The following is a 24,039-nucleotide window of genomic DNA, read 5'->3' on the forward strand; positions in this document are numbered from 1 at the left end:
TAAGGACTTCAAATACATGCAACCCTTAAATTATTTTATACATTTCAGACATGCTCAACCATTTCCAGGCAATTATGGAACAATTGCGGTAATATGTTCGTCTATTTTAATTCGCAATTTCTTTAGCAAAATTTAAAAGTTTTAAACCCTTATTGCAGGAAACATGGGATATGAAGAATCAAGCTTTGAAATACATTTTTACCAGGGAGTTTTTGGATCGCGCCGTGAATGTCAAGTATGAAATAAACAACCACTTTATATATCATCAAAAATATAATCAAATTTCCATTTAAATAAATATTTCTCATTTCATAGACTTAATTACGAAAACCACAAATTAGATTACATGGAATCAGAAGAAAATAGGGGAAGTGGGTAGCTTGGGCAACTTCGCGAGGCGTCCCGTTTACGGATTTTTCGCGTCATTTCCCTCCCCGTGGGGGTGAAGAGAGATAGGATTTTTACGCGCATTAACACACGAGTGACGTGATTCTGTGGACAGTACGGTCCTACGCCTTCCAACTGACTAGAGGCGTCTGCTAGAGGCAGTGAGGCACTCAGGCAGAATGGCAGAGGCTGGAATCGAGTGGTAAGTACTAAATTCATAACTTATTTTAAAATATGTCTTTATTTTTAAATACAATTGTATTTCGAAGTTCCAGGGAAAAAATTAACTTGTCCGAAGTTTTAAACTGTGATAGGGAAGAGTTCAAAGTAATAAAGTTGTATCCAAGTTGTTGTAGTTTGATTTTTAACATTGGGATTGGTTTGGGTAGATCTTACTTTTCCTTTCAACACAGCCTGAGTTTTCTTATCGGTAGTTTCCTTGTACGTTAAATCACACTGCGTACTCTTAACGACATTCATTTTATTAAATAACCGAATTTTCGTCCTTAATTAAACCAATATCCGCATTAACCCGTTGCCTGACGTAACCCTAACTCAAACTGAAGCACAGCAGAAATATAAGCAGACTACACAGGTTAGTTCCACAGTTCGCTACATGGTGGCGTTCGCAATAAAATCTGGTACTATTTTATGCTTCGCGCCGATTGGCCAGATTCAAATTTTAAGGGTGGTAGGGGAATCGACCATTGTAAGTGAGAATCACTGGACGACTTGTATGGCTCAAGGCTACGGCTACCCACTTCCCCTATTTTCTTCTGTTAACACGTAATTAGGCTTCAATTGTAGATCACCTTCAAACACATAATTCACCTCTAGAGATATTTTGTCCTACAACTAATCGGAAGTTTAGAGTAACTTGAAAAAATGTCCGAAGTGCACTTTTCCAAAAAAAAAATTTTTTGCGTTAATTCTGGTTAATCTTGGTTACCTGTATCAAAAAGTCTTGAACCCCATTAGTAGGGTCAGTTTAGGTACTCTTATTCTAGTCTGAATAGTATTAGGTAAGGTTAGGTTGTTGTACTTAATAAGTAACGTAATCTGTAGGGTTAAGAATTGTTCAAAACTCGAGCTAAAAACGGCTATTTCTCAAAACAACAGTGGCTATTTCTAAAACAGCAGTTCCGAACAATACCGCTGTTTGTATGGAATCACGGTTGTTATTTCGAAGATAGCTTTTCGGGGAACTGCTCATAGAAGATACGCACATAAATAGTAAAATATTATATCTCTGTGTTTGATAATTTGGCCACCATGTTGAAAAATGGCTGCCGGAAATGCAAGGTAGAGTATATCCCACCCTTTTGTTGGAAAAGTATGAAAATTGGCACGTTTTATAAGTAAAACTGTGTGGAAATCGTGCTAAAATATTGAAAATATGAGCCCAAAGGTTTGGCCACCATGTTGGTAAATGCCGCCGCTAATGTTATCTGCTTCAGTATTTTCCTTAAAATTATGAATATTGGTACTTATTATGAATTGAACCGTGTCAATACCATACTAATATATCGGAGGCCTCCTACTTAGAGTTTAGACGCCATCTTACATAATAATATAGAATATGGTAACCCTGAAAATTCAGCGAATTTCTTTTAAGTACGAGCCCTGCAATTCAGTTTAAACAATTCGAGCGAAAAATGTTTAAGTAGTAAAGTTTTTCGATTATATGGGCCTAATACCTCGGCTTTTCATATATTTTTAAATTTGTATTGGTTATTTTCACGTAGTGGTACTATAGCGTTTCCAACATAAATCTGACGTCTTGGGACTTTGCAATTTAAAAAAACATTCTGAGACTTTAAATTAAACCTTGCCATGCGTGCCCACGTTTGTTAAACCCGCACTGAAAACCAACGAAAAACCAATTTCCCTCTTACTTTACCAAAAGCGTAACGGGAGTTTGCTTGTGCAATATTGAACTTATATATTTTATTCAATTCTGCACACAAACAAATGAAAATATTAAACTACTACTCGTATAAACCACAGAGAACGCGCTGTACTTGAACAAGGCATTAGGGCTAATGTCATACTAAGGTTTTCTAAAATAACTATAAGGAAGTAATTGCGCATATCACAATAGAAAACCACAGCAAATAGTAAGTGAAATATTTTCTATTACTTTTGGAAAGTGTGAACTTAGGGACTGTACGCCCAATAATGACTTCCTCGCATTACAGAACGATCAGTAATAAAGGTTTGTAAAACAAGAGTGTGATAGATTATTAAGCTAAGAGTGTTATAATTAAAATTAATTCCAGTTTCTAAACAGAAATTAAATGCCCGCCTATATTTACGCTAGTATCTCAAGGTGGGATAAAATAATTAATGTTATTACAAAAATAATTTACACCATAATTAAATTTAGTTAGTCTTCGACCAACATATTAGTTAACAATCATTAGTTATTGATTTTTTTACATTAAAGATAATCAAAATATTCTGTGCTTTAATTATCGGCCATACTGAAGAATAAGCAATGAGTTTGAACATATTCGAGAACAGACAGTCTAACTTCTTCAAGTACAGGTACGTTTCAGTTATCCTTATTTTAGTGTGGGGTATCAAAAATTACGCACTTCGGATTTTGACATTTTTATTTCACTGATTATTCAACCTGTTGGGGTGTTAGGTCCAATTGCGGATGGTATCAGTTTAATCTAGAGATTGCCGATACTCGGCTTAATCCGATACCGGTGCAAACAGGAACCGATACCGATGTTTACTCACTATGATACAAAAACCCGATACTTCAACCGATACCGATATTTTTAGTAGGACAGTGCCATTTACATCAAAAACACTAAGAAATAATTTAAAGATTAATTTCATCAGAAGTGAGATGAGACTAGAAGTGAAGGGCTCTAGCATTGGAAATAGATCCTGGCATTAGTGAACAAATTTGAGGATTTTACGCCGCTTCAATCGCGCCTACGCTTCAGAGAAAAAAATTGGTCGAGTTCCAAAAACATTTCTTACCCCCTTCCCCTCAACCTAAAGCGGCGAAACACGGACGTGGGTGCTTGAATCTAGTTCGGCCGTCTACCACCGCGAGCGTCTCACGTTTTGGAGGGGAAATTCTGAAACCGTTACTAGAGGGCCAACCGTTGGTGTGTTATCAAGAATATTCACTTTCGCCGAGTGAAGAATTTGGTTAGCTCAGTACTTCCAGTCTCATCTCACTTCTGATTTCATGAATTATGCTACTAAGTACAATGTTAGGAGGCACTTCCAAAATAGTATCACGACTTGACTGCTGAAACTAGTATATGCTGAGAGGCCCTTTTATCCTTACACTTCTAGTAACTGTTAGTTGATTTATCATTGAAGTATATTGAAAGCAAAAAATTAAACTTGTTCAAAACTAAGAAAAATATTTGCAAAACTATCTTTTATTTTTTTTGTCATTTCAAAATCATGGTAATATAAAATATTTATTTTTATTTTTACCAACAGTTTTTTTAGCTAGTTTTGCTTATTAGTTATTAGATAAACTAAATCCCGGTACTTATCTAAATGAGAGCTCATCACGATTGGCATTCATATTATCACCATCAATACAATACTGAAAAAACTAAAAATGTCATGTAGCGTCATCTAACGCATTTTAAACGAGTATCGGTTTAGTATCATATTACCGTTCGATACTATCGGGAAATCCCGAGTATCAGTGCCGATACCGATATGGTCTCGGTATCGGTTCATCCCTAGTTTAATCCATGTCATAGTAAAAGTCTTTACTAAAATTAATTCATTTGCAACTTTTCAGGTATGCACAGCCATTTCCCCTCAATTTTGGGACGATTGAGGTGCTAAGCTCAAATATTTCACTTAATTGACATTATTAATCGAAAACGTTAAAGTTGAAACATTTCACGTATTGCAGGAAACGTGGGAAATGCGAAGTCAAGCATTGAAGTACAATTTTACGAGAGAATTTTTACACCGCGCCTCGAATATGAAGTAAAAAACAATTTCAGTATTAGAACTAACGTTAACTGTAAGAATTTTGAATTTAATCAATATCTTTTGCTAATGTAGAATTAATTACGAGGATCATAAAATAAGCTACACGGAAATTGTCAAAATACACGAATCACCAAGAGATTTTGACGTATTATACGCACTTTACAATAGTGAAATAATAAAGTTTAATTTTTCCATTATTTAAAAGGATAAACACGTCATTGTGTTTCCAATTCAAATTTCATTCTTTGAAAAGGTGATAGGGGTTTTCACACCATCATCACCCTTTGATTCTAGTGGCACCGTCATTGTAACTGGCCCACCAAAAAAGATAGTCTCAAATACTCTGTCGTTTCTAGCCATGGACTCGCAGGTGAAGAGTTTACCAAATAATAATAATAATAAAAACATATCCTGGATGGGCTCTTTGGTAAAACTGTATTTAAAAATTTTCAAATAGGTTCTTGTGTTAATGACAACGTCAGTAATTTTAATTTCGACAATCATGACACTTCATTGGATTCTAAGGCGTCGAATCAAGATTACGTCGCCGAAGCAAATTATAAAGAAATCAGTGAAAACAATGTTGAACAACGTTTGGAAGAACTCGTCTTTGCTGTGTTCTAAACGTGAGTGACAACAAAGAAGCCCCCCCCCCAATCCAAATAAATAAGTCTATCTAATTACACTTGCAGCAATTCCAAATATATCACCAGAAGTAACTGTTCGAGTGATATCTTCAGTTTGGTTGATAAGTGCCACAATCATATTTTTCTTTTTGGGATGTTTCTTAAAAACCGAGTTTACCACAGAGACATACGACACTCTCAACTCATTGGAAGACGTAATGGCATCCAAATTAAAACCCAAAATAATCGAGGGAGGTATCGCACACGAGTTTCTTAGGATTTTGGTAAAATTGAATTTCAAAATTTTTCGTATTTGTCACTAAAAATAAATATTTTAATGTAATCATTTTATGTCCTTCCAAAATTATGAAATTTCAGTCGTTTAATTTAAGTTAAGATTGCGCATTCCTTTGCAAAATTTCAAAATAAAATAATGCAAACCAATTATTTTCAGGCTACTGGCGATGAAGTTGTTAACAAGTGGTTCAAAAGTCTAAGAGGGGACAATTTCTGTACTCTTATGGAACTGTTAAGCTTGGATGGATACATGGATATCCTGTCTGGCGAATCTGTTCTAATCATTAGCAAAACCTATCTGACTTGGTTAATCGGAGAAGTGCTGACGAGAGGTGATGATTCGAAAGAAATGATCTCAAGCCTGGGTGGACTTTACATTTCGGACGATGTTCACACAGATTATCTGCACATCATTTACAACACGTCATTCATAAACAATAGCACGGAAATCCACGAAATTGGCCAAATAAGGTACTATTGCTATCCAGTCACATCTGGATCGCCTTCCTCTCTCTATCTTAAATCACGTGTTTCCAAAAATTGGTTGATATCATTATGTAATTTAATTATTTCTAATTTAAAGCGTGTATCCGATATTTGAGAGCAAGCCATACTCATTTCTGGATTTCGTTTTCACATATCCGCTTGATTACGTAACCTGGACGAGGCCAAAAGAGAGCATAAGTGAACTGAAAATTTCGCAAATGACGACTCCGTTTCATCTGCTCATAATGCTCGCTATCGTGTCAGCAACACTCGTAACACTTGAAATTATATTCTAGAAGATATAAAGTTTCAACTATAATAACGAACTTCAGCTTAAATATTTCTGAACGTCTTTGTTTCGGAATCTACACCCCAATAGGCACAAATATCTTAAAAATATGCATTATATGCTGGCTCGAGCCATAAAATATTGAAGGTCTCTTACTTATAGTTTGGGTGCCATCTTCCATAATAATACCAGGGATAGATGTAATTTTAGAAGCAGAAATGTAGGACAGATTAATCTTGGCACGAGTCAAACTCCCGGGTCCTCTTCCCCAGGACGGGGGGGGGGGTATGAAAGAAGAGGCGGGTCATAGTGATAGAGGAAAAAATGAATAACGTATTTTTCGCTGTCCCCGTCAGCAACGTCATCCAAACGTAGTTTAAGTGAGCCAATAAGATAATTTAAAATTTTTGTTACGTGTTGGAGATAGGGGCTCTATTCTGGGCTATGAGTCGGACTGAAGTAAATACTAACCGTTCTCCATTCTTACTTCTAAAATTAGTATCGATCCCTGATGATATAGACTATGTCAACCCCGAAATTTCATGGAATTTTTCTTTATGTCCGAGCCCTGCAATGCAGTTTTAACAATTCGAGTGAAAAATGGCTAAGTAGCAAAGTTTTCAATTATAATATCTTGGCTTCATATAGATTTTTCAATTTAAATTGGCCAGTTTCGCGTAGTCTTAATGTAGCGTTTCCATCATTAAGTTGAGGTCTTGGAAGTTGGCAAAAACAACAATCTGAGACTCAAAATTATACCTTTCCATGCGTGCCGGCACCACTTATATCAAACACACTTTGAAAACGAATAACAAGGTTTACTCTTACTTTACCAAAGGCATAGCCGGAGTTTATTTGCGCAGTATTATTATTTTATTAAATTTTATAAACGTTTAGTTGCTGAAATTTTTTTAATGAAAAACGCCGTTAAATATTAAACTACCAGTCGTATAAACCACAGAGAACGCGCAGTATCTTGAACAAAGCATTAGGGCTAATGCCATACTGACGTTTTCTAAAAGAACTAAGGAAGTAATTGCGCGTGAGTTCACGTATCACTATAGACAGCGGCAGAAGATATTAAGTGAAGTATTTTATATTACTCGTGAAGAATGTGAATTCTTCTTCTGGATTGTACGCGCACTAATCAATTCGTCATAGTACTAAGGCAGATTGCACTACGGCAAATAATGGTTTGTAAAATAAGAAAAATAGTTTAATAAATTAAGCTTGGTATTATCAAAATTAATTAATTTTCTAACTAAAATTCAATTCGTGCCCATATTTATTCTAGCGTCTCACTGATCCCTTTGTACTTGAGATCAAATAATAAATTTTATTGCAAAATTCATTAACGCCATAATTAAATTTAGATAGTCTTCGACCTAAGACTACTGAACTGTCAACCAACTTACGTAAATGCACGAAAAGACTTTCTTTTGACTTGCAACAATCTTATTTTATTTCACTAAAATAAATATTTATCAAATATCTTTAATTAGATTTTTCCGAAACGAGACAAATGAAAAAATTTGAAATGGTTACTTATTGAGTATTTTATATTAAAGATTACGTGGGAATATTCCTTGATTTTACTATCGGTCATACTGAAGAATAAGCAATGACTTTGAATATATTTGAGAAAAGACAGTCTAACTTCTTCAAGTACAGGTATGTTTCGGTTATCTATATTTTAGAAGCTATCAAAAGTTATGGGCTCCAGATTTTGATATTGTTTTAACTGATTATTGAACATGTTAGGGTGTTAGGTTCAAACACGGATGGTATCAGTTTAATCTGTGTCACAATAAAAGTCTTTAATTAATTTACAAATTTTCAGATATGCTCAGCCGTTTCCCGTCAATTTTGGGACGATTACGGTGCAACATTCAATTATTTCTCTAAATTACTGAAATTGATCGAAAGTTAAAGTTGAAACATTTCGTGTATTGCAGGAAACATGGGAAATGCGAAGTCAGGCATTTAAATACAATTTTACAAGAGAATTTTTACACCGCACCTCAAATATGAAGTAAGATACAATTTCAATTTTAAAACCAGCGTTAACTGTAAAATTAAGAAGGTAATCAATATCTCTTGCTTTTGAAGAATAAATTACGAGGATCACAAAATAGATTACATGGATTATGTCAAAATATACCAATCACCAAGAGAGTTTGACGTATTATACGCAATTATATAATAGTGAAATAATTAAGTTTAATTTTATCATTATTTAAAAGGATAAACACGTCATTGTGTTTCCAATTCAACTTTCATTCTTCGAAAAAGTGATAGGTGATTTTACACCGTCATCACCCTTTGATTTTAGTGGCACCGTTATTGTAACTGGTCCACCTAAAAAGATAGTCTCGAATACTCTGTCCTTTTTAGCCATGGACTCGCAGGTGAAGAATTGTTTAATATTTAATGTTGTTTACCCAAAAAATAAATTCTTGTTGTGCTATTTTGTAAAACTGAATTTTAAATTTTATATAGGTTCTTGGCTTAATGACATCGTCAGTAATTATAATTTCGGCAATCATGACACTTCATTTTATTCTAAGGCGTCGAATCAAGATTTCGTCGACAAGGCAAATTATAAAGAAATCAGTGAAAACAATGTTGAACAACATTTGGATGAACGCGTCTTTGCTGTGTGCTGAACGTGAGTGACAAAAGAAAAGTCCCCCCCCCCCTAAATAAATAAGTATACCTAATTACACTTGCAGCCATTCCAAATATATCACCGGAAGTAACAGTTCGAGTGATATCTTCAGTTTGGTTGATAAGCGCCACGATAATTTTGTTCTTTTTGGGATGTTTCTTGAAAACCGAGTTTACCACTGAGACATACGACACCCTCAATTCATTGGAAGACGTAATGGCGTCCAAATTAAAACCCAAAATAATCGCGGGAGGTATCGCCCACGAGTTTCTTAGGATTTTGGTAAAATCGTCTTAAGCTTTCATTTAAAATGGCTCCCTTGGAATATTTTTATTTCAAAATTTTTCGAATTTGTCTCTAAAAAGATGAATTTTTTGTGTGTAGTAATTTAAGATCATCCTAAATTATATAATTCGAGTGCTTTAATTTACGTATAGATGACGCGTTCCCTTGCAAAATTTCAAAATCAAATTCAGAACTAATCATTTTCAGGCTACTGGCGATGAAGTTGTTAACAAGTGGTTCAAAAGTCTAAGAGGGGACAATTTCTGTACTCTTATGAATCTATTAGATATAGACGGATACATGGATGTCTTGTCTGGTGAATCGGTTCTGATCATCAGCAAAACCTATCTGACTTGGTTATTAGGAGAAGTGCTGACGGGAGATAAAGAATCGGTAGAAATAATAACAAACATGGGTGGACTTTACATTTCGGACGACATTCACATCGATTACCTGCACATCATTTACAACACGTCATTCATAAGCAATAGCACGGAAATCCGTGAAATTGGCCAAATAAGGTACCACTGCTATTCAGTAACTTCTGGACCACATTCTGCTCTCTCTCTTAAATCACATCTTTCCAATTATTGATTGAAATACTTATATAATTTATTTATTTCTAATTTAAAAAAGCGTGTATCCGATATTTGAGAGCAAGCCCTACACTTTTCTGGATTTCTTTTTCACATATCCGCTTGATTACGTAACCTGGACGAGGCCGAAAGAGAGCATAAGTGAATTGAAGATTTCCCAGTTGACGGCTCCGTTCCATCTGCTCGTAATGCTCGCCATCGTGTCAGCAACACTCGTAACACTTGAAATTATATTCTAGAAGCTATAAAGTTTCAACTAGAAACGAACTTCAGCTTAAATATTTCGAAACGTCATTGTTTCAGATTCTAAACCCCAATAGACACAAATATCATAAAAATCGGCAATGTTTTTAACATTTTCTTTTCGAAGGTTAGCCTGAGTATTGGGTAGATGGTGTAAGTTACTTAAATAACCAACTGTCCTCTGCTCCATCGTTTATTTGTATTCAGCGGTTTTGTAATTTTAATGATCTCTGAAATGAGTTGTTTAGTAGATCTAAAAACCCTGATGAATAGACCAAGTTTGGGTTCAAAAATCTAATCTTCTAAGCCTTAAATATTCGCAGTTTAACACCAAGACTGTTCCACAAAGTTGAAATTTTCATATAAAATTTCAATCAAACGTATTTGACGCATAATTCGCTAAAAACACGGTGGCTACCAAATGCCCAAGTTGTCAATACACTCCCATATGTTATCTCTATAGAAAATTTCAAGTTTTTCGACTAAAGGCGTGACTATTTTTATGGTTGAATGAAAATCATTCTTAGTAGGCCTAACTTTATTCTTTATAAAATAAATCTCTCGATGATTCGACGGATTTATTTGGATTTTTAACCAAACTTTAAGAGTATTAAGGACAACGTCGTTTTACTTTGCTGTTATATGTGTATTATTGTAAAAAATATTCAAGGAAATTTCTTGATTATTTTAATGAAAAAACTGGGGGAATTTCATTCCGATACTTTGAACTAACCTTGCAGTTGAATTTATTTTCGTTTTTAAAGATCAGTGGTAGAGTGTTTAAACAACAAAAGTATATTTTATAACTTGTAGAAGCAGGGATAGATTTAAATTTAGAAGTAGGAATGGAGAACGGTTTGTATTTACTTCAGTCCGACTCATAGCCCAGTATAGAACCCCTCCCACCAACACGTAACGAAAAGTTTAAATTATCTTATTGGCTCACTTAAACTACGTTTTGATGACGTTGCTAACGGGGACGGCAAAAAGTACGAAATCTCTTTTAACCTCTGTCGCTATGACCCGCCTCTTCCTTCATTCCCCTCCGTCCTTGGAAAGGGGTCCGGGACTTAGACGCGCGTGCAGGATACTCCAACTTCTCAAATTAAATCAATCCCTGGTAGAAGTAGAAACTAAAGGACATATCCTGGTATGGATTTTAATCACAAAATACATACTACTTTTGCTATAGTTTATTTTTCACATTATCGTGATTAAACGTTATTAGGATTAAGTAGTCTACTAGCGAATTTTTGAACGTGCCATTCCGAGACGCGAAATTAAATCGTTACCATACACATCTAAGTCTGTTTTTCCCTTTTATTATACGGAAAGCAAAGTAGGCTAGCAGGGACTGTTATTAATGAACTTAATATACTATTCCAAGCAGTAAATATCTAATAAAGCACGCGATGAAATATTAAACGACTCATTATTCTTGCCATTCCAACCGAAATAGACGCTCAGTATCTTTAGCAAAGAATTCTTCCCAACTGTCCGCTAACGAAGACCAACTGAAGAAATTAGCAATGAATCAGATTAAATTTGAATATAGGCCGTCCAGTTTCTTCAAATACCGGTACGTTTTAAAGGTTTGTGGGTACCTCAGCTCAGCGGTTCTTCAAATTGTCTTCCTCCACGTATTTGACTTGTTAAGGGGCCAATGTTTGGAAGCCCATGTCTCCGTAGATAAATATTGAAGACCCCATATTCTTTGACCCTTTCTACACAACTCGAGATCACATACACCCTTTGATTTACAGTAGACTTATCAGAAACAAACCACAAATATGTTGTTGAGCGATTTACTAATGAAATTGAAATTTCTCATTGAAAAACCGACTTTTGTCGCTCAAGGACATTTTGTATATGAACTTCGATACCTTTGTCAGCGACGAATAAAAACATTAGGAGGTTTTAAATGCCACTTCAAATACAAAAGAACTCTTATCATACATTTCAGAAGTGCTCCATCATATCCAGGCAATTATGGGACAATTGCTGTAAGAATGATAATCTATTTTTGTTCGCTATTTCTTTAGCAAAAATGAAAATGTTTAAACACTTATTGCAGGAAACATGGGATATGAAGAATCAAGCTTTAAAATACATCTATACCAGGGAGTTTTTGCATCGTGCCGTGAATATCAAGTAAGAATGAAACAACCGTATGCAAAAATATAAGGAAATCTCCATTTAATTCGGCTTTCATTAAAAAAATACTTCTCATTTCGTAGAATTAACTTTGAAAACCACAAAATAAATTACATGGACTTTGTCAAAATACACGAAACACCAGAAGAGTTTTATGTATTATATAAAAATTTATAATAGTAAAAATTATATAAAGTAATTCTTTCTCTGATTAAAAGGATAAACACGTCATTGTGTTTCCAATTCAACTATCATTCTTCGAAAAAGTGATAGGTGTATTTACACCTTCCTCGCCGTTTGAGTTTAGTAGCACCGTTATTGTAACTGGTCCACCTAAAAAAATTGTTTCTAATTCACTATCGTTTATAAGCTTGGATCCACAGGTGAAGATGTTTTTAAACTTTAATTTTTTAAGCCTAGTATCCTGGTCGATAAACAGAAACATTAATTTTCTTAATATTTTCGATTGTGTAGGTTGTCACGTTACTGACCACGTCAGTGATTTTAATTTCGGCAATCCTGACATTTCATTGGATTCTTAAGCGTCGTTTCAAGATATTGTCTACGAGACAAACAGTCAAGAAATTCGTGTATCTAATGTTGAACCACATTTGGAATAACGCGTCACTGCTCTGCGCTGAACGTGAGTCCCTTTCCCCTCTGTGAAAAAAAAGAAAGAAATAGGAAATTAAAGTCACGGAATTTGCTTTTTATTGCAGCCGTTCCAGAGATATCACCGGAAGTAACTGTTCGAGTGATATCTTCAGTTTGGTTGTTAGGCGCCTCGATAATTTTGTTCTTTTTGGGATGTTACTTAAAAACGGAGTTTACCACAGAGTCTTACGACACTCTCAACTCATTTTAAGACGTAATGGCGTCCAAATTAAAACCCAAAATAATCGGGGGAAGCATCGTCCACGAATATCTTCAGATTTTGGTAAGATTATCTTAAAAAAAAAAAAAGATTGCAATGGCTCCTATTGACCCAACCAACAAATAAACAAGTTGGCTTGGTCTCGTCTCCATCTAAGGGATAGGATCACGCGACTAACAAAGTTGACTGTAGTACCATCTGTCGTTGAGCGACGAAAATAAATCTCTTATTTTTCTGATTGGATTAGAGTCTGATTCGTGGGGTAAAACAGGTTCTGCGCGTGGCAAAATAAACCCAATCAGGTTATCCTTTCTCGCCTCAAAACCCGAGAACGAGATCTGAGCCGTTGTAAAAATTTAAAAGATTTGTTGGTTGGGTCTATTCTAATAACTTTAGTCAGTAATGCAAATTTGTGTTTAATAATTTTTACAATCCAAATAATTTACTGAATATCAATCGATCATTTTACCTCCTTGTTGATTATATTCCTTTGGAAATTTCAATGAAATAATGCGAAACGAATAATTTTTAGGCTGGCGGCGACGAAGTTGTCAACAAGTGGTTCAAAAGTCTAACAGAGAACAATTTCTGTACTCTTATGGATCTATTAGATTTAGACGGATACATGGATGTCCTGTCTGGCGAATCGGTTCTAATTATCAGCAAAACCTATCTGACTTGGTTAATCGGAGAAGTTCTAACGGGAGGTGATGATTCGAAAGAAATAATCTCAAGCATGGGTGGACTCTACATTTCGGACGAGATTCACGCCGATTATCTGCACATCATTTACAACACGTCATTCGCAACTACCGGCTTAGAAACCCGAGAAATTGGTCAAGTAAGGTACGAATACAACCCCCTAACAATAAGGGAAATTTTTGCTTTCATGTTAATACTCAATTCCGCCCTAATTGAAACTGGTTGAATTTTTTAAACTCACTTTCAGCGTGCTGCCCATATTTGAGAGCAAACCATACACTTATCTGGATTTAAACTTCATTCATCCCCTCGATTTCGTAACTTGGATGAAACCGCAAGAAAGTGTAACTGACCTGAGCATATCTCAAATGACAGCACCATTTTATCTTCTACTTGTTCTAGCTGTTGTATCATCAATATTCACGGCGTTTGAAATACTATTCTGAAAATGCTGCACGAATCTATCGACGCGAAATTTATATTCATTAATCGGTTCTTATATTTTAATACGGAATTAATTTATGCAAACCATTCTAAAAATGGTCATTTTGATCAAACATAATGCTTTTAGTACAATATGATATTAACCGGAAAATGTCTCATGGAGAACGTTGCGTCAATTTTCTGTTAATATGTACAATATTTTCAGGAATTTATTGAAAACCTGGTAAATTTGGGGAATTTTATACGGTAACTTTGCATTTACACTACAGTGTATAAAGCTTAATTTAGTTCAGTTTTTATCGATTTGAACGTAATATGTCTCGATCAGTGGTAGAGTGTTTCAACAGTGTAAGTAAATTTAATATCTTACACCAGTAGAAACTGAAGGAAATATCCTTCTAACGGATTTTAATCACAAAATTTATACGTCTTTCCATTTTTAGTTCATTTTCAAATTGTTGTAATTTAACGTTAGTAGGATTGAGTAGTTCATTATCGACTTTTAGCACGTACCATTGCGGAACTCGAAATAGAGTCGTATCCATGCATATCTAAGTCTGTCTTTATGGATTAATAATATAAAGCACTGCAGCTACTATAACTTGTGCATTTTTGAACGTAATAATAATAATATAGGCCTAACTATTATAAATATTTAATCAGTTATGAAATTAAATAAAGCACGCGATGAAGTATTAAACCAAACAAAACGCTCAGTATCTTTAGCAAAACATTCGTGCTAACTGTCCGCAAACGAGGACCAGGTAAAAGAATTAGCCATGAGTCTGGTGAAATTCGAATACAGGGAGTCCAGTTTCTTTAAATACCGGTATGTTAAAATGGTTTGTGGGTACTTTAGAATTTCTTAAAATTGTGCCTCTATCTGAGCCTTTTTCAAAAGAGCTTTTTTTATTTAAGAGATTGTCAATGTAATGATACTTATCAATTTCAAATCCACAATAAAACCATTAGTAAAGAATGGAAAGATGATCACAAAGTAACCCGCACCCCCTTACCTGATATTGACACTCAAGCCTATGTGGTGAATGTCAATTTGGCAAGGCTGTCTTGAGAATAGTTAACAAAAATTAAACAAATTGTTGTAAAAACATTTCATCCATAAAACTCCTAAATACGTTGTTTCTGATAAGTCTGAACTAAATATGAAGGGAAAACTGAATGGAAAGTGTCCAAGAACATTTACTCGACAACATTTGGTTCCGGAGATATGGCCTCCCTATCCTTGGCCCCCTAAAAGAAAGAAGTTCTTTAGAGAAATTAGCTTTAATTTACCAGCGTACGCACACGATTACCCATTTAATATTATATATTAAGAAAGAGGTTCAATATTATTCTTAGGCTGAAGATTTTAAGTCTTATATGTCTTACTCCAAGTGTGTGACTTGTTTAAGGGGCCATTACTTGATAGCCCATATCTCCGTAACTAAATACTATATATATATATACACCCAATTTTCGTTGACCCTTTCTACTGCATTTGACCCTAAGAAAACACCCTTTGATTTACAGCAGACTTATCATAAACAAACTACAAATATTTTGTTAAGCGACTTCCTAATGACATTTTAATTTCTCATTGAAAACCCGACTTTTGTTTTGGTAACATCCAAGTCGCTCGAGAACAATTTGTATGAACTTCGACAGCGATGAATAGAAAAAATTAGGAGGTCTTAAATACATGGAACTCTTAAACTATTTCATACATTTCAGATGTGCTCAACCATTTCCAGGCAATTATGGGACAATTGCTGTAATATGTAGATCTATTTTTGTTCGCAATGCCTTTAGCAAAATTGAAAAGTTTTAAACCCTTATTGCAGGAAACATGGGATATGAAGAACCAAGCTTTAAAATACATCTTTACCGGGGAGTTTTTGGATCGTGCCATGAATATCAAGTAATAATTAAACAACCGCATTATATTTATCAACAGAAATATAAGAAAATTTCCATTAAATTAGGCTTTCATTAAAAACATTTCTCATTTCATAGAGTTAATTACGAAGACCACAAAATCGATTACATGGAATTTGTCAAAATATACGAATCACCTGCAAAGTTTTATGTATTATAAAAAAATACGTGTATTATAGTAAAAATTATAAGAATTAATTCTGTCATTATTTAAAAGGATAAACACATCATTGTTTTTCCAATTCAACTCTCATTCTTCGAAAAAGTGATAGGTACATATACACCTTCCACGGCATTTGAGTTTAGTAGCACCGTCATTGTCACTGGTTCACCTAAAAAAATTGTCTCTAATACTCTATCGTTTTTAAGCATGGATCCACAGGTGAAGATGTTCTTAAACTTTAATTTTTAAAGCCTAATATCCCGGTCGATAAACATAAACGAGCAATATTCTAATTTTATATGTGAACATTAATTTCCTTAATATTTCTAACGTTACTGACCACGTCAGTGATTTTAATTTCGGCAATCCTGACATTTCATTGGATTCTAAAGCGTCCACTCAAGATATTGCCTACGAGTCAAACTGTCAAGAAATTCGTGTATCTATTTTCGAACAACATTTGGAATAACGCTTCACTGCTCTGCGCTGAACGTGAGTCACTTCCCCCTCGGTAAAAAAAGAAAACCAAAATGGCGGAATTTGCTTTTTTATTGCAGCTATTTCAAATATATCACCGGAAGTAACTGTTCGAGTGATATCTTCAGTTTGGTTGTTAGGCGCCTCGATCATTTTGCTCTTTTTGGGATGTTACTTGAAACCGAGTTTACCACAGAGACTTACGACACTCTCAACTCGTTAAGAGACGTGATGGCGTCCAAATTAAAACCCAAAATAATCGAGGGAAGCATTGTTCACGAATATCTTAAGATTTTGGTAAGATTATCTTCAAAAAAGATTGAACTGGTTCGCAATAAAGGGATTTTGATAATTATCAATTCTACCTAGTTCTTGTGCTCTTTGGCCTAATTCAGTCAGTAATGCAAATTTATGCTTAATAATTTTACAATCCTAATAAATTACGGAATAGCAATCCGTATTGATTATATTCCTTTTGATATTTCAATGAAATAATGGAAAACAAATAATTTTCAGGCTACTGACGACGAAGTTGTCAACAAGTGGCTCAAAAGTCTATCAGAGGACAATTTCTGTGGTCTTATGGATCTATTAGATTTAGACGGGTACATGGATATACTGTCTGGCGAATCGGTTCTGATTGTCAGCAAAACCTATCTGACTTGGTTGCTGGGAGAAGTGCTGACGGGAGATAAAGAATCGAAAGAAATAATAGCAAGCATGGGTGGACTTTACATTTCGGACGATATTCACACCGATTATCTGCACAAAATTTTCAACACTTCATTCGTAACTAATAGCCCAGAAATCCATGAAATTGGTCAAATGAGGTACGAATACAACCCCCTAACAATAAGGGAAATTTTTGTTTTCAAGTTAATACTCAATTCCGCCCTAATTGAAACTGGTTGAACTGACGTTTTTCGAAATTTCAGCGTCTTGCCTTTATTTGAGAGCAAACCATATGCTTATCTGGAATTCAACTTCATTCATACCCTCCATTACGTAACTTGGATGAAACCTCAAGAAAGCGTAACCGAACTGAGCATATTGCAAATGACACCACCATTCAATCTTCTACTCATTCTAGTTGTTGTGTCAGCAATATTCACGGCACTCGAAAAAATATTTTAAAAATGCTGCTCGAATCTACCGATGGGAAATTTATTTTCACTAATCGTTTCTTACATTTTAATATTGAATTAATTATCTTTTCACAAATAATTCGAATGGTCAACTTCATTAAACTTAACACTTTTAGTACACTGTCGAAGTATCTGGAAAAATGTCTTATGTACAACGTCGTGTTACTTTGCTGTTAGGTTGTAAGTGGGGTGGCGTAGCGGTTAGCGCTTTCGCCTCGCAGCAAGAGGATTCCGGGTTCGATCCCGGACTGTGGCACCGGGTGAAAATCTGGGAACAAATCCTTCTGCGTAGAGTTTGCAAGTTCTCTCCCCGCTTGTTAAAAGGAGTTTTCCTCCGCGGTCTAACCCGGTTTCTCCTTTCCATCAAAACTTGCAGAGGTTAACGGTAATAGTTAGTATAGGGCGCTGTAGGTTAGCTGTGGCATAGGGGCTAGCCACCACCCCTCTATGCAATGTAAAGGGACCCACCTGTAAAGAAGCCACAGCCTAAGTGTGGAAATCCCTTCATAGACAAAGCCTAGATTATTATTATTACAATGACGGAAATTTATTGAAAACCTGGTAAATTTGGGGAATTTTATTCCGAAACCTTGCATTAACATTGCAGTGTATAAAGCTCAGTTTTCTTTTTATCGACTTGAGCGGAACTTGGTTTAGCGGTAGAGTGTTTCAACAATAAAAGTAAATTTAATAGCTTGCAGAAGTAGAAAGTAAAGAACATATCATTTTATGGATATTAATAATAAAATATTTACGTCAGTAGTTTATTTTCACATTGTCCGTGATTTAACGTTATTAGAATTAAGTAGTCGACTATTGACTTTCCGCACTTACCATTCCGGGACTGTAGATTAAATAGTTTCCACGCAAATCCAAGCCTGTTATTCCCGCTTGGGTTACGAATAACCTATTTAACCGTTACTTTAATAAAAGCACAGCGTAATCTACTTTCCAATTCTATAAATATTAAAACAAATCTAGAAATAATTAAGAGCACGTGATGAAATATTAAACGACTCTTACCAAAGAGAACGCTCAGTATCTCTTGCAAAGTATTCGCGCAAAAACTGTTCGCTAGTGAAGCCCAACTGAAGAAATTAGCCATGAGTCTGCTGAAATTTGAATATAGGGAGTTCAGTTTCTTCAAATACCGGTATGTTGAAAATTTTTGTTGACACCTCAGCGGCTCTTCAAATTATGCCTATTATCAGAGCCTTTATAATAAAAGCGGTTTTTTAATATAAGATATTTCCAATTTAATACTTCAAATTCACGAAAGTTAAAACATTAATTTTCAACACAAACGCCTTTCGAACCTGACTTATTAGGCTGTTGTATATGAAAGTTTATTTCGTAAGGCTAATTTGAAAATAGGTCATCACAACTATTATCTCTTATATAAAAATAAGGGATACAAGAGATTTTTAAAAATCGCGTTAAAAACTCCTTTTTTTATTCATTTATATAAAAGTAACATGAGGTAAAGGGTCGCAAAGTTACATGTTTGATGATTCCCTTACCGAAAAAAAGCCTCTAAAAACGTCTTCATCCCAATCTAAGACGTTTTTTAGAGGTGGTATTTTCGGTAAGGGTTAAGACATTATAAAAAGGACTTCGATGCCTTTTTACATCGATAAAGCATAAAATTATTAGTCCTTAATCCAACTAATACATAAAACAACTATGAATTTTTTCACACATTTCAGATATGCCCAACAATTTAAAAGCAATTATGGGACAATTGCTGTAATATGTTAATGTATTTTTTTCGCTATCGATTTAACAAATTTGAAAAGTTCTAAACATTTATTACAGGAGACATGGGGTATGGATAATCAAGTTTTAAAATACATCTTTACCAGGGAGTTTTTGGATCGCGCCATGAATGTCGAGTAAGAATATAGTAAAATATACTCCTTTAAATTGGACAGTTCATTTTACAATTTTTTTAATTCGAAGAATTAATTACGAAGACCATAAAATAGGCTTCATGGACTTTGTCAAAATACACGATTCACCAAGAGACTTTGACGTATTATATGCAACTTTAGAATAGTGAAATAATAAATTTTAATTTTGCCATTATTTGAAAGGATAAACACGTCATAGTGTTACCAATTCAACTTTCCTTCTTCGAAAAAGTGAAAGATGTATTTACACCTTCCTCACCCTTTGAATTTAGTAGCACCGTCATTGTAACTGGTCCACCGAAAAAAATAGTCTCAACTACTCTGTCGTTTTTGGCCATTAATTCGCAGGTGAAGAATTATTTCCTATTTGATTAACGCAAAGAAAAGTATTAAGCCCAAAATTCCGATCGTGCACTAAAACTGTATTGAAAATTTTTAAATAGGTCGTTACGTTAATGACCACGTCTGTAATTTTAATTTCGGCAATCTTGACACTTCATTGGATTCTAAGGCGTCGATTTCAGATATTGTATCCGAAGCAAATTATCAAGAAATTTGTGAATCTAATGTTGAACAACATTTGGAACAACACGTCATTGCTATGCGCTGAACGTGAGCGAAATCCCAAAACCAAAAAATATATACAATCACTCTTAACTTATTGATTTTTCGCAGCGATTAAAAGTATTACACCGGAAGTGACTGTTCGACTGATTTCATCAGTTTGGTTGATCAGCGTTACGATCATTTTATTCTTTATGGGATGTTTCTTGAGAACAGAGTTTACCACAGAGACATACGACACCCTCAACTCATTAGAAGACGTAATGAAGTCCAAATTAAAACCCAAAATAATCGAGGGAGGCATGGTTCACGAATATCTTAAGATTTTGGTAAGATTGAAAAGGCTTGAACTATATTGTAATGTTAAAGTCAACCACTTTGCTTTTTCCACTCTTTCTAATCTCTAGCAAAGTTTGCACCAAATAATGCTAAACCAATCATTTTCAGGCTAATGCCGATGAAGTTGTCAACAAGTGGTTCGAAAGACTAACAGTGGACAATTTCTGTACTCTAATGGATCTATTTAGTTTAGACGGATACATGGATGTCCTCTCGGGTGAATCTGTTCTAATCATCAGCAAAACTTATCTGACTTGGTTAATCGGAGAAGTGCTGACGGGAGATGATGAATCGAAAGAAATAATAGCAAGCATGGGAGGACTTTACATTTCGGACGAGATTCACACCGATTATCTGCACATCATTTACAACACGTCATTCGCATATAAAACCCCGGAAACCCGGGAAATGGGTCAAATAACGTACGAGTACAACCCTAGACAATTAGGGAAAGTAGTTTAACTAAGTTACACCTTTTCCTAATACCCTAAGTATATAAGATATGTTACATAAGTATCACACTTCCAATACTTCATAATGCTAGGGCATTTATGAGAGCAACTTCGAGAACATTGGTATAATTAACTACACTTGGTTTTGCAGTCCATCGTACTATTAGGTCTAAGCCTGTAATAAAACCTTTGACAGCGCCTCACGTTTCACAACGGGCTACTGAAGTAAGAGGACATTTCAGCTCTATAGGTTTACGTACACAATCGGCTTGTCTCTTCAAAAAACTGGCTATTATGTGACTTTGGAGGAGAAATAGATTTAATCCGTGAACTTTGACTCTGTCTTCTCTTAAAGTTTATAGCGAGGACTTGCGTGCTAAAATGTTTACATTTTTAACCCAACAGTCAACTAGAGTTACGGGTTCAATATTTTAATTTAACTTTACAGCCGTTTAAGATACCTCGCCTTTCTGGAGCTGCCGGATATTTTAAAATGGTCCCGTTTTCTAAAAATACTGTTCTCCAGACTCACTCTCAACTTGTTACCGAAATGACGTGCTTCCGCCTTTTAAAAAAAGTCCGCTAGAGGTTACATTAGTAAAAACCGTTTACCTAGAGAGACGCCTGATAACATAGCTGGAATGTCCTCTTAATTTAGTGACCCGTGGTTTCACCTTCGTCACTTCATTTCAAAATCTCAGTAACCAGTGACAGCCTTATGGAACGTAACTTATGTTCATACTAATATTGCTTCAAAGGGGCAAATATCGTTTATTCTCGAGGCTTCCGAAGTGTTCATATGACGCTTGGATTGTTATTTCACATTCTTAACCACAAATTTAAGAATTGGAGTTAAACCCATTCTCTATTATTTTAATTTCGTCTGACATTTTCGCCCTAACAATAATGTTATGGGAGTCACGAAACTTGAATAACATTTTAATTGAGTTCAAACGAAAAATTTTCTAATTGGAAGGCAAAGTTATTTTTCAAGAAAAGGTTCTTGTAATTTTTTTATCTAAGATTGATACTCTTTAATTAGAAGTTGAAGATTTTAACGCTTCCCAAATAAATAATTAAAATTTATTTGTTTATATTTTTGAGGTTTTTACAAAAAGGTCAGGGAATTTGTGGTATATGATAATCCTGAAAATTCAGCGAATACTTATTTTTGTACGAGCCCTGCAATGCAGTTTTAACAATTCGAGCGAAAAATGACCAAGTGGTAAAGTTTTTCAATTATAATAACCTGCGGAAGTACTTAGTTCTTTTTTTTTTTGGATTTTTCAATTTAAATTTCACGTAGTCGTAATAAAGCGTTTCCAACTTTAAGTTGGCGCCTTGTGACTTTGCAGAAACAACGTTCTGAGAGTCAAAATTAAACACTTCCATGCGTGTCCACTTATGTTAAACCCTCTCTGAAAACGAATAACTTTTCTATTACTTTACCAAAAGCATACCAATTGTTTTCTCTTTGAAAGTTTAGTCGCGGAACAAATTTATTGGAAAACGCGCTAACATATTAAACTACTAGTCATATAACCATAGAGAACGCGCAGTACCTTGCACAAAGCATTAGGGCTGTCTGCCAACGATATCACACTGGAAAAAAAAATAGGAATGGATCTCGACAAATTTGTATATAAGGAGTCCAGATTCTTCAAATATCTTATTAAGCATATCTTATGAACTTATGCTAATACTGATATAATTTCGTTCTGCTTATAATTACTATTATTATTTTAATTTCAGTGTTTTGCCTTTTTTTGAGAACAAGCCATTTGCGTATCTGGACTTTGGTTTCATTCATCCGCTTGAATACGTAACTTGGATGAAACCTCAAGAAAGCGTCTCCGAACTGAACATATCACAAATGACATCACCGTTTTATCTTCTATTTATTCTAGCTGTTGTATCAGCAATATGCACGACACTTGAAATAATATTCTAAAAATTCTGCAAGAATTCACCAATGGATCAAACTGAATTTCATCTTTCGGTGCTAACATTTTTACACGGAATTTAGCCTTTATTTGTTCTTCAGTCACACGAACGGTCCTGGGATTCAATTCTGTAAAAACCCTAAGTAATTCGGGAAATTTCAAGTGTGTAGTTTCGTCGACTTCATTTCAATAATGAGCACTATTCTTCGCACCATAGTGTCCAACGCAATATCGTAATGTGTACTTGTTAAAGAACCGCGTATGAAGTGGTTTATTATGGTGGTGCAACCGACCGCATTGTTTTAAATATATTAATAGCTTAAGTTCATAAGATATGTTCACACTACGCACCTCATTAGAAGAAGTAATGGCGTCCATGCGGAATAGCAATCGATCAACTTATCTTAATATGTGTAACGAGCTTAGTTTAGATTTTTTTTATCGATTTGAACGAAACTTGGCTCGATCAGTGGTAGAGTGTTTCAACAATAAAAGAAAATTTAATGGCGTGCAGAAGTAGAGACTAGAGGACATATCCTTTTATGGATTTGAATAATAAATTGTTTACGTCTCTTTCTATAGTTCATTTCCAAATTGTCATAATCTAACGTTAGCAGGAGTGAGTATTCGACTATTGACTTTTCGCACGTGCCATTGCGAGACTCGAAATTATATCGTTTCCAGGCATATCCAAGACTGTTATTCTCTTTTGGGTTACGAATAACCTATTCAACAGTTACTTTAATAATAGCACAGCTGCAGGGACTGTAGACGTTTATTATTGAACGTAATCTACAATTCTATAAATGTTTAACCACATATCGAATTAGATAAAGCACGCGAAGAAATATTAAATGAGTCTTACCAAAGAGAACGCTCAGTGTCTTTTGCAAAGTATTCGCGCCAACTGTCAGCTAACGAAGACCAACTGAAGAAATTAGCCATGAGTCAGTTGAAATTTGAATACAGGGAGTCAAGTTTCTTCAAAAACCGGTATGTTAAAAAGGTTTATTGGTACCTCAGCGGTTCTTCTAATTATGTCCCCTATCTGAGCCATTATAAACAAGTTGGGA

The 24,039-nt window shown here is 34.9% G+C and overlaps 5 protein-coding genes across 5 annotated transcripts; all 5 read left to right on the top strand.

Annotated features, from left to right (window-relative positions):
• The first annotated feature begins 4,716 nt into the window (after positions 1-4,716).
• Positions 4,717-7,249, top strand: LOC149702802 (uncharacterized). Its single transcript, XM_089866716.1, has 5 exons — positions 4,717-4,744; positions 4,832-5,000; positions 5,067-5,284; positions 5,455-5,768; positions 5,881-7,249. The coding sequence occupies exons 1-5, from the start codon at positions 4,733-4,735 to the stop codon at positions 6,077-6,079; spliced, it is 912 nt and encodes a 303-aa protein (XP_089722842.1). The 5' UTR covers positions 4,717-4,732; the 3' UTR covers positions 6,080-7,249.
• Positions 7,250-12,496: 5,247 nt separating this feature from the next.
• LOC149702803 (uncharacterized) lies at positions 12,497-15,473 on the top strand. Its single transcript, XM_089866726.1, has 4 exons — positions 12,497-12,661; positions 12,738-12,955; positions 13,425-13,738; positions 13,842-15,473. The coding sequence occupies exons 2-4, from the start codon at positions 12,890-12,892 to the stop codon at positions 14,038-14,040; spliced, it is 579 nt and encodes a 192-aa protein (XP_089722852.1). The 5' UTR covers positions 12,497-12,661; positions 12,738-12,889; the 3' UTR covers positions 14,041-15,473.
• Positions 15,474-16,738: 1,265 nt separating this feature from the next.
• Positions 16,739-18,140, top strand: LOC149702804 (uncharacterized). The gene is made up of 3 exons (XM_089866725.1): positions 16,739-16,910; positions 17,130-17,443; positions 17,549-18,140. The coding sequence occupies exons 1-3, from the start codon at positions 16,782-16,784 to the stop codon at positions 17,745-17,747; spliced, it is 642 nt and encodes a 213-aa protein (XP_089722851.1). The 5' UTR covers positions 16,739-16,781; the 3' UTR covers positions 17,748-18,140.
• A 1,216-nt stretch (positions 18,141-19,356) lies between these two features.
• LOC149702805 (uncharacterized) lies at positions 19,357-20,043 on the top strand. The gene is made up of 4 exons (XM_089867149.1): positions 19,357-19,504; positions 19,574-19,650; positions 19,718-19,790; positions 19,852-20,043. The coding sequence occupies exons 1-4, from the start codon at positions 19,442-19,444 to the stop codon at positions 20,041-20,043; spliced, it is 405 nt and encodes a 134-aa protein (XP_089723275.1). The 5' UTR covers positions 19,357-19,441.
• Positions 20,044-20,115: 72 nt separating this feature from the next.
• On the top strand, positions 20,116-23,942 carry LOC149702806 (uncharacterized). Its single transcript, XM_089866717.1, has 4 exons — positions 20,116-20,280; positions 20,344-20,561; positions 20,680-20,993; positions 22,776-23,942. Exons 1-4 carry the CDS (start codon positions 20,124-20,126, stop codon positions 22,972-22,974), a joined length of 888 nt encoding a protein of 295 aa, XP_089722843.1. The 5' UTR covers positions 20,116-20,123; the 3' UTR covers positions 22,975-23,942.
• The last annotated feature ends 97 nt before the right edge of the window (positions 23,943-24,039 follow it).

Source organism: Phalangium opilio, unplaced genomic scaffold, assembly GCF_054372755.1.
Source record: "Phalangium opilio isolate 3A_F unplaced genomic scaffold, DU_Popi_V2 ptg000017l_1, whole genome shotgun sequence".
NCBI lineage: Eukaryota > Metazoa > Arthropoda > Arachnida > Opiliones > Phalangiidae > Phalangium > Phalangium opilio.

What these genes read in the sequence shown, in the direction of transcription:
- LOC149702805 (XM_089867149.1), top strand. Translation starts at nt 19,442, where the DNA reads ATGAATTTTTTCACACATTTCAGATATGCCCAACAATTTAAAAGCAAT. An exon ending in GCAATTATGGGACAATTGCT is followed by an intron (nt 19,505 to 19,573) that starts GTAATATGTTAA and finishes CATTTATTACAG; the next exon opens with GAGACATGGGGTATGGATAA. An exon ending in ATTCACCAAGAGACTTTGAC is followed by an intron (nt 19,791 to 19,851) that starts GTATTATATGCA and finishes ATTATTTGAAAG; the next exon opens with GATAAACACGTCATAGTGTT.
- LOC149702806 (XM_089866717.1), top strand. Translation starts at nt 20,124, where the DNA reads ATGACCACGTCTGTAATTTTAATTTCGGCAATCTTGACACTTCATTGG. An exon ending in ACGAATATCTTAAGATTTTG is followed by an intron (nt 20,562 to 20,679) that starts GTAAGATTGAAA and finishes AATCATTTTCAG; the next exon opens with GCTAATGCCGATGAAGTTGT. An exon ending in CGGGAAATGGGTCAAATAAC is followed by an intron (nt 20,994 to 22,775) that starts GTACGAGTACAA and finishes TTTTAATTTCAG; the next exon opens with TGTTTTGCCTTTTTTTGAGA.
- LOC149702803 (XM_089866726.1), top strand. Translation starts at nt 12,890, where the DNA reads ATGGCGTCCAAATTAAAACCCAAAATAATCGGGGGAAGCATCGTCCAC. An exon ending in ACGAATATCTTCAGATTTTG is followed by an intron (nt 12,956 to 13,424) that starts GTAAGATTATCT and finishes AATAATTTTTAG; the next exon opens with GCTGGCGGCGACGAAGTTGT. An exon ending in CGAGAAATTGGTCAAGTAAG is followed by an intron (nt 13,739 to 13,841) that starts GTACGAATACAA and finishes ACTCACTTTCAG; the next exon opens with CGTGCTGCCCATATTTGAGA.
- LOC149702804 (XM_089866725.1), top strand. Translation starts at nt 16,782, where the DNA reads ATGTTACTTGAAACCGAGTTTACCACAGAGACTTACGACACTCTCAAC. An exon ending in ACGAATATCTTAAGATTTTG is followed by an intron (nt 16,911 to 17,129) that starts GTAAGATTATCT and finishes AATAATTTTCAG; the next exon opens with GCTACTGACGACGAAGTTGT. An exon ending in CATGAAATTGGTCAAATGAG is followed by an intron (nt 17,444 to 17,548) that starts GTACGAATACAA and finishes TCGAAATTTCAG; the next exon opens with CGTCTTGCCTTTATTTGAGA.
- LOC149702802 (XM_089866716.1), top strand. An exon ending in ACGAGTTTCTTAGGATTTTG is followed by an intron (nt 5,285 to 5,454) that starts GTAAAATTGAAT and finishes AATTATTTTCAG; the next exon opens with GCTACTGGCGATGAAGTTGT. An exon ending in CACGAAATTGGCCAAATAAG is followed by an intron (nt 5,769 to 5,880) that starts GTACTATTGCTA and finishes TCTAATTTAAAG; the next exon opens with CGTGTATCCGATATTTGAGA.